Here is a 13,966-nt window from a genome sequence, read left to right as displayed (position 1 = left end):
AAATCTCTGGGGCAATCTAGATTTGTATGGAAGGTTGCAGTAAAAATGGGACTTGAAAGTAGAAAGGGAGTCAGGAATGTTTGGCTGGAGAGAGGTGGGTGGCTTGGTGCTACTTTCCCTTAGCCCAGGGATAGGGAATCTGTGACCTTCTGGATGTGTTTGGACTCTTGAATCCCATCAGCCTCAGCCAGCAGAACCAATAGTCAAGGAAGATGGGAACTCATCTGCCTCTGGAGGGCCACAAATTCTCCACCCTTAACCTAGTCAAAGACTCTTCCTCTTTCTTGATATTTTGTGAAGACGCTCTTCCCCCATGTTCTGTCATTTGCCCGGCCCCCTAACCCTCCCCAAATATGTCATAACTTCCGTGTGATTACTGCATTCATGTTTTTCCCCAGGCTGCTGCAATGTTGTTTGTTCAGATAAGACTGGCACACTGACAAAGAATGAAATGACTGTTACTCATATCTTTACGGCAGATGGATTACATGCTGAGGTAGGTAATAAGCAGACCAAAGAACTGTAGAGTGGGAAGTCCAACCCTCTGCAACACAGGAATCTCAACACACGGTTCCTCATCCAGTCTGAAACCATACTGGACCCTGCTTAGCTTTGCACATGTGCTAGCAGTTTCACTGCGGTTGTTGGCGTATGGCATGTGCCAAACGCGTGTAGCTCCCCAAGCATGTAGGTTCGTGGCAGTGCAGTTCTGTGCTGGAAGAAATTCAGTCAGTCTCCAACTCTTCAGTCTGTTCAGTCCTTTACTGACAGGTCCAAAGCATTAAGGCAGTTTCACTATATACAGGCTTCCACTAGATCCCTAGTAGAAGGCGCAAGCTTCAAATGCGAAGCAAGTACAACTCGCAGCATACATACAGCACAGAGATCATCATCAATCTGGCAGAGCTTCCTTGCAGCAAAAGCAAAGAGGCAATGCACAGACCCCTCTTAATATACCCAAGAATGACCACACCCTTGTCCAGTTGCCAGATCACAGGGACCTACTTGGCTGATTGCCAGGTCACAGGGACCTACTTGGCTTGTTGCCAGGTCAGTGACTTTCAAACACTAATCATAAGACCTCTAGGTGCAAGATAAGGGAAGCAATTAAAGGAACCTCAACTGCTGTACCACAGGGATAAAATTAAGTTGCATTTGTCTTTCTTGTGTTTAATAAACATAAGCATGGATGGGCAGGTTTTATTTTTTAATTTTATGAGAAATGCATTGGTCCTGAGAACTCCATTTCTGGAGGACTGGTGTGAACCCAGCAGCTGCCTCATACTTATCTCTGAGCTGCATTTGTGCCTACTACTATCATTTAAGAGGAGAAATGCTAGAGGATAGAGAAGATGATTGTACCTTTAAATACAGAGGAGATTGTGGAAATGTTGACGTTAACTAAAGTGTCCACTCAGTTGCATAAAATAAACGTGCAAGAGAGTCTTGGGAGGAATATTAACTATACTACTTCTTGAAATGAATAACTCTGGCTTCTTTTCAATGTAATTTTTTCCCTCATGTAGGAAATGTCACATGCCAATGTATGAGCTCTAGTTTTACTGTGGTTCCCTGGCTCAGCAGTCGGCTATCTCCTCAGCATTGCCATCTGATTACAGATACTGCAAACCCTATAAACCTATTATAAGAAACAAATTTTTAAAATGCATAAGGGAATGCATAAGGATTAATGTTTCAAAGTTCATATTCTCTTTTCATAATATCTATGCTTCAAAGGTCATAAAGAAAAAAAATATTAGCAAATGTTTGCTTCCTTGTAAAATTCATATCGTCTAATTTTTGCCAGGTTACTGGAGTGGGTTATAACAGGTTTGGAGAAGTCACGGTTGAAGGTGATGTTGTTCATGGATTTAACAAACCATCTGTTAGCAGAATTGTTGAGGTAAGTTCTTGCACAGAAAGTGTACTCTTTTTTTGAAATTAGGGATACTTGTGTGTTACATTAACTTCCTTTTTCATTTCTTTAGGCTGGGTGTGTGTGCAATGATGCTGTAATTCGAAACAACACCTTAATGGGAAGACCAACAGAAGGGGCCTTAATTGCACTGGCTATGAAGGTAGGTGGTGTGTTGATGTATATTGTTTTGAAGTATAGAGGTTTTTAAGGGCAACAGAGCTAGTACAGTGGTACCTTGGAAGTCGAACTGCAGGAACTGAAGGAAGTTCCTGCAGCCAATCGGAACCGGTTTTCGATCGTTCGGGAACCAAAACGTTCGACTCCCAAGGTGTTTGAAAACCAAGGTACGACTGTACTGATAATAGAAATGCCAGATTTTCTGTACTCCAAAGGAGTATGTGTGTTCTGCTGCGGCAAAGCCACCAGGGTCTTAGGTACCTTAGGCCAACAAATTTATTGTTGCAGTTCATTGGCCAGAGTCCACCATGCAGAGATAGTGATAGGTGTGTCACTGTACTATGCAGTAAAGAATCCAAGCAGCAGAACGTGATCTAATTGGTGTGGCCCACTCTAAACTAGATGGCTAGGCATAGCAATATCATTAATGCTAATAACTCCTAAAGAGAAAAAACTATGTTCTGTAAACCACCCTGAGACCTCAGTAAATAATAATAATAATAATAATAATAATAATAATAAATATGCTCTGTAGACATTTGCAGGGTTTCTTTAGAAATAATACAGCAGTTCCAAATTTGCTAAAGAATTCTAACCATTTTATGTTGAATCTTGAAGATGCACCCATGGAGCTCCAAGAACATAAGGTGGTTTGATTAGTTAAAACTTTTATAAGTTATTGCAAATAAAGCAATTTTGAAGTCGCGTGGTTATTATTTAATAGTTAATTCAGAAGTGTTCAGCTTTTGAAATTGTTCCAAAGCTAACATGGGTTCTTGAATACTTAGTTAATAAGATACTTATGTGTTAACTGTTGTTAACTTAGGCACTGGCTATTCTACTGGTACGGCTTTGTTGAATGTATGGGCGGTCTTGGAAAACATAGTGGGGAAGAATGGAAGAATTAGACTGGGAAGCTAATCTGGTATGTTGAATTGGATCTAAAGGTAGAGTAGGAGGTGGAGTTCAGTGTGTTCAGTCAGTGAAGTGGAAGAAACAAACCATTAGGCAGGGGGCAAAAAAACACCCATCATTCATTCACAGTGTGGATTTACTTCTGATCCATTTTTCAGTTGCATTTCAGTGGTGCTCTAATGAATTGTCAAGACTTGGTGTGTGTAAGGATCGCAGCCTTATTTGGGACTTAGTTTCATTAAGTTTAGTGACTCTTCAAAACATGCTCGCGTTGAACTGGGCTGTTTGGAGGCTATTCTCATCTTGCAAAATCTCATAGTTCCTGTTTAGAAGGCACATAATGTTTTAATCAGTGGTAGCTTGCCCAGCAAATCAGAGCTATAATGCTAGGTTTCTAGCAATGGTGGCACTCTGGCATAGCAGGTGGTGTGGGGAACTCAGGACTGTGTGGGCATATCCAGTGCTGCTGCTAGTGTGCCCACACAGCTCTAACCTCGTTACCATGTTCCTTTTTCTTCCTGGCTTCCATGAAGATAGTGCTACTGCTCTGCCCTGCTGGGCAAACTGCTTCTAATTTTAATTCATAGTGCTGTTCAAATCCTGATTCTATGTCGTCATTATTGCTGGTTCCATTTGTATCCTGTTTATGCCCCAAGAAACAAAGAGTGGAAGTTTTCCATGCAGGTACTGGGTGTGCCTGGAGTTGCTGAACTTTAGGAAGAACTACATTGGATAACTTCACAGTGCTCTTTAGGCTTTGCTAGAATGTATATTGCTTACCACTATGTTACAAGAGAGTATTCAGAGTGCATTGATTCTGTTCTAAGTGGATTGACTCTTGCCTGCCACTGGTAGAGCATCTAGGGGTATTTGTCAAAACAAGTGATCATCACAATAAGCTTATTCTAAAACTTTCTGAGAAAATAATATGAAGGGGAAATCTTAAAACTAGAGGCAATTGTAAACTCATTCAAAAGCAAGCTCAGCTGAAACAAATGGGAGTTTAATTCCACATAAATATGGAAAGAAAAATGTGTGGGTTATACATCACCATAAGGAGATCCAAGAATGCAATGGATTAGAACCACATGTAGATCTAGAAGGACTCTGTTTCATAAGTCAACCTTTGCCAACCTAGTGTTCTTGAAATGCTTTAGACTACAACTCCTATCAGCTCCAGCCAGGCTGCTTTAATTCAATACCTTGCAGTGAAGCAGTATTTTCAGAGTAACCTGTACCTGCTTTCCTTATCCAGGAGCAAACAAGCTGAGGGGCACATGTGAGACACTAAAACAAAATACAGTTGATTGTTGCTGCTCTGGCTACAAATGCAGTGGACTGAATTGGCAGTGTCCTTTGTTCTCGTAGATGGGCTTAGATGGAATCCAGCAGGACTACATTAGAAAAGCAGAATATCCCTTCAGCTCTGAGCAGAAATGGATGGCTGTTAAGTGTGTACATAGAACGCAACAGGTATGTCCTTTTCTGAGATGTATTTCAACAGGCTCCAATATCCCACTATATCATACCATTTTAAATATGCAGCAACAGTTCTGCTTATGTAAAGTTTACATTCTCATCTTAACCGAATGGGAATTGTAAGCTTACTTTAAAAAGAACTTAACTGAAACAAATGGGACTGTGATTTCATGTCTGGCAACAACGTGTGCTTGGCCCAGCAGAGCTCTGCTTAAAGACAGAGTTATTTTCAGAAGGTCTTTGTTTCAAAAATTCTGCTGGCCCGCCTCTTCTTTAGGAGCAAGAAAGTGTTGTTTGTTTGTTTGTATGCTTGCTTGCTTGCTTGCAAAAAATGATATGCTTCTTGATTGTAGGTGGGGTTGGGGGGGAACCTTCTAAGTGCTTTGCAAAACCTCTAGGTGGTTTATTGAAAATGAGAAGAAATAGAGAGGGACATATTTCTTACAACTCTTAAACTATATCAGCCCATATTCTCAGGGTGTTCAAACCCAGTTCTTTTAAGTTAGGTGCCGGAATAGCATTTTTGCAGACATGGTAAAGGTATGCACCATTATATAGTCACAGAACAGTCATGGAAATAAAATATTGCGTTGTGTTTCAGTAAGTGGAATACAGTATGTGGTATGTAGGCTTGCGTTCAGTAGACTAATGAGTTTTAAGTTGTTTATAAATTATTATCAGCACACTGAAAGAGCTTTGAAGTTATATAATGACAGCGTTGCGACAGGGGACAGAGCAGCAGGTGCTAACATGTTTTATCTTTTAGGACAAACCAGAGATTTGCTTCATGAAAGGTGCTTATGAGGAAGTGGTTCGATACTGTACGACATACAATAGCAAAGGGCATAGTTTACCTCTCAGCCAACAACAAAGAGATCTTTATCAGCAAGAGAAAGCATCCATGGGCTCTGCCGGACTCAGAGGTAATAGCATATTTCACTATTGTCTCCACTACAGAGGAAAGCATTTTGAAATCTTAATTGCTTGCTGTTCTCAACGTGAGAAACTCTAGAACAAAGCTGTGAATAATCCTTATGCGTCATTTGCTTCCATTTTTATGCATTGTGTTGCTTTCAGATTGCATGGACAGTAGTATTTAAACTTCCATATTTAAAATGAGAATGTGTAACTTCTTAGCTTTGCAAATTACGGTTCCTAAAATATCAGAAGGAATGCCTATACTATTTGTTGGGCTTCTGATGTAGCTTTATACATCCCCCTTCAAGGAAACTTGTCTTAAAACCTAAAAGCTAATGAGTTGTATCAAAATCTTGGAGCAGACCCATTGTAATGAATGATTGGACACAACTAAATTAATGATTACAGTGGGTCTGCAGTGGGCATGATTTAGTTGGATCATAGAATTGTAGAGTTGGAAGGGATCCTGAGGGTCATCTAGTCCAACCCCTGGAATGCAGGAGTCTCAACTAAAGCATCCGTAACAGTTAGAAGCAGAATAAGGCTCCAGACCTGTACACAGTTACCTGAGAGCAAATCTCATTGAAATAACTGGGATTTACTTCTGAGTAGACATGCTAAGATTTGTCTTCATTTATCCCAACCCAAAAGTTAGGTATGACTTAAGTCCCGTAAGCAAAGGGAACTAAGTGCTGTTAACTTGATATTAATCCAGCCTACTAGATATGGAGGGCAAAAGACAAGTCACATACTGTGAGACGAAGAGAGAAACCATGTCTGTTTTTGCTGGTTATGCAATCTGTCCCAATTGACTGCATTCTATGCAAGTGAAATTTGTTTTGGGAAGTCACGTACAAAAGTATCCATGAAGGTTACAGTGTTGCTAGAAAAAAAATGCTCTTATTCTAGAAACTGGAGAGGTCTAGCTGTATCATTCTGATCTTTTAAGTAGGTGCCATATCTAAAGGTATAAACTACTTTCCCCCCCTGTTTCTTTGAAAGTTCTGGCCTTAGCTGCTGGCCCTGAGCTTGGACAGTTGTCATTTCTGGGTCTGGTTGGAATGATTGATCCTCCAAGAACGGGTGTAAAAGAAGCCGTCACTGCACTTATCACTTCTGGAGTCATGATAAAAATGATTACTGGAGATTCACAGGAGACTGCAATTGCTATCGGTATGAATGTGTGTTTTTCCCCTTTATTTCCGTCAGTTGAGTTACTCATTGCCTTGTTGATGAATGTATAACAATGTGGCTCTTTTAGACTCTGAAATCAGGGCTAGGATCCAAAGGGCCATATGACCAGCTCACTAGCCCGAGATAAGTTATTTAGGCTTGCTTTAACAAACAGCACACACAGAGAGTGCATGGCAAGCTACGTTTGTAACTGAGGGCAGTTTCAAAAACTATCTGATATACTTTAGGAACCAACTATTCAAACTTTAGCCAAAAATTCCATTGTGCTAGTGCAAACCTTTTTGATGCTGCTAACCAGCTTTTGGGATCCTGATCAGTATGGTATTCTTGAGAAGTTTTTACTCACAAGTTTAAAAAGCAACCAAGTAGTGGGTTTTGGGGTTGTTGTTGTTTTTGCTTCCACACCCTTCTGGATTTTAGCTATTGGAATGATTATTTGAACTATTTTTATTTTTGCCACTTGCACATGAGATCAGTTTGTTACTTTTATGATATGTCATATGTGAATATTTTTCTAAAAGAAAGCTTCACTTTCTGCTCAAAGAGGAAGGCACCCTGTGATGGGAGGCAGGGCTCAAAAAAGCTTCAGAGCTGCCTGTTTTGTGTCTTAGAGGCTATTTAGGAAAGATGAGACAGGCAGTTGATGTGATCACTCCCAAGCATCCTCTCTGCTGTTGTGGACCCAGCAGTGCCCTGGTATTCTGGAGAATCATAGGCTATAGTCTTCTCCAGTTTGCATGTGGCACACCTTCTCTGAGGCTGACCAAATGTGTTAGCACACATAATTGGACAAATCATTTGGCAGCATGGGCAGTGATGAAATTGCACTTTGTATCCTGCACTGCAGGGACGCGGGTGGCGCTGTGGGTTAAACCACAGAGCCTAGGACTTGCCGATTAGAAGGTTGGTGGTTCGAATCCCCGCGACGGGGTGAGCTCCCGTTGCTCGGTCCCTGCTTCTGCCAACCTAGCAGTTCGAAAGCACATCAAAGTGCAAGTAGATAAATAGGTACCGCTCTGGCGGGAAGGTAAACAGCGTTTCCATGTGCTGCTCTGGTTCGCCAGAAACGGCTTAGTCATGCTGGCCACATGACCCAGAAGCTGTACGCCGGCTCCCTCGGCCAGTAAAGCGAGATGAGCGCCGCAACCCCCGAGTCGGCCACAACTGGACCTAATGGTCAGGGGTCCCTTTACCTTTATCCTGCACTGCATCTTCTCCAGCAACCAGCTAGCAACCTTCACGAACTTGCTGTGACCAGCTAGCTGCACATTTTTAGGAGAAAGTCACTCTTCTTTGGAGAGACCTTGATTCCGCAATTGTTGCAGTTACTTTGTTGCGTTTCCAGAGCATATGGTCATGCCTATGTAGTATAACTAACTGTATTTGCTTCAGGGCTTCAGAAAAGCAATTAGGATTGTAAAACTCCCTGAACATTTTCTGTCATGTACCACATGGGGTGTGTGGGTGTGTCATGCAATAGTTCAGTGCGCATTGTTGTAGCTTTGCTAACAGGAATAAAGAATAAAATAGTCAGTGAGAACATAGAATTTTAAATTGTATATATTCCTTTGGCCCTTCTCCATTAGATTCCTTAACTGTAACATCTGGTAACTTTGTTTTGTTTTGTTTCCTAGCTAATCGCTTAGGATTGTATTCCAAAAACTCTCAATCAGTCTCAGGTGAAGAAATAGACACACTGGATATACAACAACTTTCACAAATAGCACCCAAGGTTAGTTTTAAATGGACACAAAGTGGTCTGGGTAGATGGAACTCTTGAGTTAGTGTGCTTGTGTGTTTCAGTTATTGAATTACTCTAAGAAGCATATAAGGGTACTTTGAACAGGCATTAGTAATATCTTATATATCAAAGTTGTGTATTTTTGTGAACAGATTATCTAATTTGGAATATCACAATCTTCCTCTGGTGGCCATAGGGGGAAATCTGAGGTTTTTCCTGATATCTTTTGAAATCTTTTGTCAGAAAGTGTAAGAGTGTGCCTTTCTTTTTGGCTAAGGCACAGGCAGATTAAGCAGCTTGAACAAATTGGTGTGTTCTAATTTAAGTTTGAATATTAGTACTGCGACGCGAGTTCTTGTTCAAGTAGCAGGGGAACTGACACTTGGCAAGTGTGTGGCAGTGTGAACAGCATCCTGTGCTGGCTTTACAATTTGGGGCCTTTTGGTAAGGACCCACCACCCAGTAGAGGTGAGGTGTGCAAACAAAGCATGTTTTTGTCTAACCTGAAGGCAAAGAAGGCCACATGCAGCTGAGGCTGCCTCCTTATCATGGCCACCACCACTATCCTCTCTACAGGGAGCCAAAAGGGGTTGCATCCAGTTGTCCTTGCTGCTGCCACTGCTAGTGGACTTGTTTGCCCTCCATAAACTGGTGGGGGGCACAGGCCTTGCTGCCATCTCCACCATTCAGCCACGGGATCACCCCCTCTCGGCTGCAGGGTGTGGGCAACTGGAAAACATAAACCCACCCTGCACACGGCCCAGTGCCCAGGTAAAGTGGTACCTCGGGTTAAGTACTTAATTCGTTCCGGAGGTCCGTTCTTAACTTGAAACTGTTCTTAACCTGAAGCACCACTTTAGCTAATGGGGCCTCCTTCTGCCGCCGCTCCGCCGGAGCACGATTTCTGTTCTCATCCTGAAGCAAAGTTCTTAACCCGAGGTACTATTTCTAGGTTACCAGAGTCTGTAACCTGAAGCGTATGTAACCTGAAGGGTATGTAACCCAAGGTACCACTGTACTTCCCTCCTGGCTAGGTGTATGGGTGACAAAGAGAGAGCGAATATAAAGCTGAATGGCAAGGAAGGGAGAAGAGAAGAAGTAGTAGTAGAATAAGAGACAATGAGAGAGGGGAAAAAACCTCTAGGGCAGCCTTTCTCAACCTGTGGGTCCCCAGATGTTGTTGAGCTACAACTCCCATCACCCCTAGCTAGCAAGGCCAGAGCTCAGGGATGATGGGAGTTGAGTCCAACAACATCTGGGGACTCACAGGTTGAGAACCACTGCAGTCTAGGCTGAGCTCTTATGGAGCTGCAACCTGAACTGTTCTCAGCACTAGGAAGGAAAAGTCTGGGCAATGGGATGGACCCTCCCTTAGTAGAGAAGGAGCCTAAAGACTCTGTGATCCTGTCTGACTCAGCCAGAGGGAAAAGCTATCCCGAGAGGAAAGAACTGCTCTTGGTGGGGCACTGAGAACAGAAGTTCACAGCAAGCAAACGTCTGTGGTTTTTTTCATGGAATCTGAGTATGGTGACAAATGGCCAGTCTTGACACTGGAGTTCCAGTCCAGACAGTTCCAATGGCTAGCAGGGAAGGAAATGGGGAATTGACAAGCAGTGGCGGAGCTTCGTGCTCTGGCATTGGGGGGTGAAGAGCACGTGGGGGCGCGGTTGGCGCACCACCCGCAGGGGCGTGGCGTGCATCCTGGAGGTGTGGCACGCCACCTGCGGGGGCGTGGCACCCAGCGCGGATGGGGGGGCAGCCGCGATGGCCCCCCACCGGGATTGCACTGCCGGGGGCGGTGCGCTCCCCCCTCACCGCACTCCTCTTCCTCCGCCAGTGTTGACAAGCTAAATCCTGATGGTGGGGTTAGGAAGGAAAGAGCAAAAGTATTGGGAGCAGAAAAAACCCCCTACCCTGTGTTCATTTTCTGCTTAGCTGCCTTGTTTTTGTCATGGCTATGCAGTGTCGAGTGGAGGAGAATAGGCTGGCTTATAGTTAAGAAGCACAATCTTGCACTTGTAAAGACTTAATTTTCCCTTCCATTTCTTAGGTAGCAGTGTTCTACAGAGCCAGTCCCAGGCATAAGCTGAAGATTGTCAAGGTATGTGTGTGTTTCTAAAACTGACAGACATGTAGTATCTAGTTTAAATGGTGCAGAGATGTTGAACTGTAGTGATCTAGTATCCAGATGGGATCATTTGGGGCTCATCAAGAGGAATCTCACACAAATATATTTAGTGGAAAAGATGCAAGCGGGGCAGCTAAAATTAGGAACGATTCTTTGCAGTTGACTCACACAGGACCTTGGTTTAAGTCAGTATGAAGTACTTACACTGTTGATTAAAAACAGCAAAGGTAAATAGAGAAGTAGAAATAGGAAGAAGGTTGTTTTGACTGCACAAGAAGGAAATGGCATAAAACCAGTGATTGCTTGTGTTTGAGTGATTTTAAGGATGTCTGCAGTTGGTTTGGTAAAGCCTTTATAGACTTAACTCATGAGAGGGAGCTCACCTACCAGTCTTCACTTTCAACTGAGCATTGCACACGAAAAGTTTTAAGACTGTGTTCATTGTAAAATCTCATATAGTGATAAAATCTTGTGATGATAGATTGGATTAATTTTGTTTTCTCAGTCACTACAAAATAATGGTGCAGTAGTTGCTATGACAGGAGATGGGGTGAATGATGCTGTAGCACTGAAAGCTGCTGATATTGGCGTAGCAATGGGGCAGACGGGCACAGATGTCTGTAAAGAAGCAGCTGATATGATCTTGGTGGACGATGATTTTCAGACAATAATGTAAGTTTGTTTTACGTTCCCTTTCTGCATACTATGTAGCAATTGCATTATCTGGATGTGTGTCATTTTGTCTAGTTTATATAAGTGCCATCTCGTTGAACTTTCTTTTAAAAAAAGCTACTTAGGTGAAATTTAAAAGACAAGTGGTTTTATTCTAGTGGATTTTCTAGAAAATATTAAATGGGAACATTTTCTCAGGCAAATGAGGATAAATGATCACTCTAATTTAGCATGTTTATTTTACTTGTGTTTAGTGAACAAAGCTAAAAACTTTGAAACTGCCTGATAATGTTTTGCATTGGGAAGCCGTTTATTGTTACTGTTAGATTGCAAGAAATAAGAGTTGCATTTTCAGGATGCTATCCAAATAATGTGCCTTTGCAGAATGTGTTTTTTCCTCCTAAGCACTTTTTTCTTTTTATATTTCAGGTCTGCAATTGAAGAGGGTAAAGGAATTTATAATAACATTAAAAATTTTGTTAGATTTCAACTCAGCACGTAAGTTTTGCAGCACAATATCAGAAGCTTCCTGTTATGAATTCTGCTTGATTGAGATTAATTGCACAGAAGTTTGCATGACCAAAACTGACATAAATTCAGCTCGGTGATTTGTAAATGGCACACTATTTGCTATATTGCCATAATGGATTGCTGACCATAATTCTAACAGCACTAATAAATTCAGCATCCATTCTGGCACAGTTAGTTCGAAATTGGGGTATAATTGCTTGAAAATAGGACTCTAAGCAAGTAACTGCATAGTAAAAGCTTAACCTTAGCAACAGTTCCCTTTACTTGAAATGATCAGAGCCATGTGGTTGTCCTTTGTTGCTAAATGAGATCAGATCTAAAAATAGTTCCTGCAACTTGTAAGTCCAAGAGTTCATGATGGTTTGGCCTCCCTGATAAGGTACACATTTTCCAACCACTGCAACAGATGGTCTATACAAGAAGGGGTTTTGATTTATCAATCGTTCGGCATTTTAAAATGTAAGGCACTCCTAAATTATTTTTTTATTTCTATAACAAAAGTACACTTTGTGTCTGGCACACAGTATACAGCCTCTAGTGAGGAGGCTTAATGAAATGAGACAATTTTCCTTTTGGCTTGTATTGCTGTCTTGGGCTAAATATTTTCTAACGTCTGCTTGATGTTTAGCATCCCAAAAACTTGCATGATCTATTTAAAACAATTGGATTGTTACTGTGTATGAAGTTTTACTTGCTACACATACGTATTGTGGGTCTTACTGATGCTTGAAATGTTTAATAACAAATTTCCAAATAATTTTAAAAAACCACTCCCTCCCCCCCCAAAATTGCGATGCTGACAGCTGTGTAAAACAACTTTTTTCAACAGGAGTATAGCTGCATTGACATTAATCTCATTGGCCACATTAATGAACTTTCCTAATCCTCTCAATGCCATGCAGATCTTGTGGATCAACATTATCATGGATGGGCCTCCAGCTCAAAGGTAACACTTTTCCTTTGAGAGTTTTTGAGAAGTTGCTGAATGGTGTAACTCTCCAGAATTGTGAATGGTATAACTCCTAGAAATGTTAGTAGAATCTTGCACAGAGCTTTTCCTCTGTGTGGACTTGTGTATCAAATTATATTGTAAAAAAAAGCATATTAAATTGGAATAATTTGTTTAAGTAATTATTTTCCGTGCAAAAACTCTGGGCAATTTCCCAAATGGGGGTTTCTGTCTGATGGAGTGTTTGTTGGTGCCTTATTAAGGATTTAAAATTAATATCTTACTTTTCGGTTTTGTTGTTACAATGGTTCCCAGAGGCTGCTGCATTTGTGTTTGCTTTCAAAAGCTTTTTATATTACAAGTAGTCAGCAGTAGACTCGTAGGGTAACTACTCAGGAAAATTTACATTTTTAAGCAATATTGGTATGGGAAAGATCATAATGTTAAGTTTTGCAGTTGTCTAAGGCACTTAGCAGGTTTGATCCAGGCAGTTAGTTCACAGTATTCCAATGCAACCTAAATTCAACTAAGTGTGAATTACTTGGTCTGGATCCATCCAATCATGATCGAGTACTAATCATAGTTAATTATATCATAAGAATTAAGCAGTAATGCTTGGGTTGCCTTGACACATACAAACCTTTATTGAAAAGTATGTCTGAGTCACTGTCTACATTAATTTGATTTTATGATGCCTCAATCAATCTAAACTTTCAAAAAGTTATTTGTGTTCTTATTTCTAGCCTTGGAGTTGAGCCTGTGGATAAAGATGTTATTCGAAAGCCTCCAAGAAATGTCAAGGATAGCATTTTGACCAGAAATCTGATTGTTAAAATACTAGTTTCATCTATAATTATTGTATGTGGAACATTATTTGTCTTCTGGCGAGAGGTATGACAAAGATGCTTTTTAAAAAATGTGTGTTTATTATCTGCTTGCAGTGCTTCATATGTGCCAGTAGTTGCAAATATAAAAGTACATAGACTGTGTAAAAGAACCATGCAAGTAAGTCCATGAACTCACTGTTATTGAGGTGCATGGCCACCTGCTCTTCAAATGGAGAACCATTTCAAAACCAGTGTTAGAAAACACCATAGCATTAAAGAAAAACTGTAAAATGCCAATGTTTATATACTTCAACTGATCTTAAACTTAGGTTTGGCAATTAAATCGTGCGGAGCTTTTAAAGGTTGTGTGCAATAGAGATCAATCGGTCTGGTTGTATTTTTTTAAAAAAATATGCAGATATGGTATGAGGAAGATAGGAAATAATTATAGTTCTAGGTAGCAGTCCTACACACAGCTGAGGAATGAATTAAAATTCTAGATGCCAGTATCAAATTA

The 13,966-nt window shown here is 41.1% G+C and overlaps 1 protein-coding gene across 8 annotated transcripts in view; it reads left to right on the top strand.

Moving 5' to 3' along the window:
- The window catches only part of ATP2C1 (ATPase secretory pathway Ca2+ transporting 1), a 72,152-nt gene that overhangs the window by 55,368 nt on the left and 2,818 nt on the right, over window positions 1-13,966 (top strand). For 7 of the 8 annotated variants that reach the window (XM_083577715.1, XM_083577714.1, XM_083577713.1 and 4 more), the window contains 12 exons: window positions 399-496; window positions 1,808-1,903; window positions 1,989-2,078; window positions 4,379-4,483; window positions 5,256-5,412; window positions 6,410-6,580; window positions 8,236-8,333; window positions 10,393-10,443; window positions 10,976-11,142; window positions 11,572-11,640; window positions 12,503-12,619; window positions 13,366-13,513. In XM_083577715.1, coding sequence (XP_083433841.1) covers window positions 399-496; window positions 1,808-1,903; window positions 1,989-2,078; window positions 4,379-4,483; window positions 5,256-5,412; window positions 6,410-6,580; window positions 8,236-8,333; window positions 10,393-10,443; window positions 10,976-11,142; window positions 11,572-11,640; window positions 12,503-12,619; window positions 13,366-13,513 — 1,367 coding nt within the window. The remainder of the gene's footprint in view (window positions 1-398; window positions 497-1,807; window positions 1,904-1,988; window positions 2,079-4,378; window positions 4,484-5,255; window positions 5,413-6,409; window positions 6,581-8,235; window positions 8,334-10,392; window positions 10,444-10,975; window positions 11,143-11,571; window positions 11,641-12,502; window positions 12,620-13,365; window positions 13,514-13,966) is intronic. The other variant, XR_014540105.1, reaches the window with a different exon arrangement.

This window comes from Podarcis filfolensis, assembly GCF_964270895.1.
Source record: "Podarcis filfolensis genome assembly, chromosome: 12".
NCBI classification, from domain to species: domain Eukaryota; kingdom Metazoa; phylum Chordata; class Lepidosauria; order Squamata; family Lacertidae; genus Podarcis; species Podarcis filfolensis.
This window is presented reverse-complemented; position numbering and strand designations above follow the sequence as displayed.